This window comes from Micropterus dolomieu, linkage group LG04, assembly GCF_021292245.1.
Source record: "Micropterus dolomieu isolate WLL.071019.BEF.003 ecotype Adirondacks linkage group LG04, ASM2129224v1, whole genome shotgun sequence".
Classification (NCBI taxonomy): domain Eukaryota; kingdom Metazoa; phylum Chordata; class Actinopteri; order Centrarchiformes; family Centrarchidae; genus Micropterus; species Micropterus dolomieu.
Window position 1 is genome coordinate 33,843,139 of NC_060153.1, and position 1,629 is coordinate 33,844,767.

At 49.0% G+C, this 1,629-nt stretch overlaps 1 protein-coding gene across 1 annotated transcript in view; it reads right to left on the reverse strand.

The window, feature by feature from the left end:
* LOC123969773 (wiskott-Aldrich syndrome protein family member 3-like) overlaps nucleotides 1-1,629 on the reverse strand; it is a 16,300-nt gene that overhangs the window by 1,504 nt on the left and 13,167 nt on the right. The window contains exons 9-10 of the mRNA XM_046047433.1: nucleotides 1,442-1,569; nucleotides 1,141-1,359 (exon numbers count right to left, since the gene is read on the reverse strand). Coding sequence (XP_045903389.1) covers nucleotides 1,141-1,359; nucleotides 1,442-1,569 — 347 coding nt within the window. The remainder of the gene's footprint in view (nucleotides 1-1,140; nucleotides 1,360-1,441; nucleotides 1,570-1,629) is intronic.

Below are 1,629 nucleotides of genomic sequence, written 5' to 3' on the forward strand. Positions count from 1 at the left end.
AAGGACTTGTCTCTGTACTGGTTTTATTAGATCTTAGTGCTGCATTTGATACCATTGACCATCAGATCCTATTGCAGAGACTGGAATATTTCATTGGCATTAAAGGAACCGCTCTAAGCTGGTTTAAGTCCTATTTATCAGATCGATTTCAGTTTGTACATGTTAACGATGAGTCCTCCATGCACGCCAAAGTTAGTCATGGAGTTCCTCAAGGATCTGTCCTTGGACCAATCCTCTTCACTTTATATATGCTTCCCTTAGGCAATATTATCAGGAAATATTCCATAAGCTTTCATTGTTATGCAGATGATACTCAGTTATATCTAATCGATCAAGCCAGATGAAACTCATCAGTTAGCTAAACTTCAAATGTGCCTTCAGGATGTTAAAACCTGGATGACCTGTAATTTTCAGGCTGCTCGAAAAAGTCCATTAAGACTCTTCAGCTGATCCAGAATGCTGCAGCACGTGTTCTGACAGGAACCAGGAAAAGAGATCACATTTCTCCTGTTTTAGCTTCTCTGCATTGGTTTCCAGTAAAATCCAGAATAGAATTTAAAATCATTCTTCTTACCTACAAAGCTCTTAATGGTCAGGCACCATCTTATCTTAAAGAGCTCATAGTACCTTACTACCCCACCAGAGCACTGCGCTCCCAGAATGCAGGGTTACTTGTGGTTCCTAGAGTCTCCAAAAGTAGACTAGGAGCCAGAGCGTTCAGCTATCAAGCTCCTCTCCTGTGGAACCAGGTTCCAGTTTGGGTTCAGGAGGCAGACACCATCTCCACATTTAAGAGTAGGCTTAAGACTTTCCTCTTTGATAAAGCTTATAGTTAGGGCTGGCTCAGGTAGTCCTGAACCATCCCTTAGTTATGCTGCAATAGGCCTAGACTGTCGGGGGATTTCCCATGATGCACTGAGCTCCTCTCTCCTCTACTTTCTCTTTCCCTCTTCGTTCAGAGCCATTGGTTATGTTTAGCTAGGCTAACAGTTTCCCTCTGCTTTCAGTCTTTGTGCTAAGCTAGGCTAAACCCGTCCTGGAAGTATCTCTGTACTGGAGGTGTCAGAGGACTGAAGTACAGTAACTGCAGTATAAGTACACTAGAAACTACATGAACGCAGTAACAGTATGAGCGCTGACCTCTGCGGATGGCAGCCAGCAGGTCACTGCGGGCATCGTTCACCGGCACGTTTGGGCCTCCGGGAGGCTTCCTGCTGTCCGTCACCGGGGGCAACGGGGGCGCGGCAGCAGCCGAGGGCGGAGCCTGGCCTCCAGGCCGTGAGGGGGAGGGAACATAGTTAGCTGGGGGAGGTGGGGGAGGGGAGGGGCTGTAGGGGCGAGAGAGTACGCCAGCGCCACCTGGAGGAAACACAGACGGAAACATCAGGACAGACTAACAGGAACAGGAAGTTAAAAACCAAATGTCCATTTCCGCGGTTACCAGGAGCGGCTGCAGGTTGCAGCGGTGTTGCCATGGCGGTGTGGGCGGAGATGCTGGAGAACGGCATCTGACCTGCTGATGGCATGAGAGGGGGGGGTGGCGGGGGGGCCGGAGGGATCTGATGGTCACTGAAGAGAGACGGAGGTCAAAGGTCAAACACGAGTCAGACGAGGGAACTGTGTGTGTGT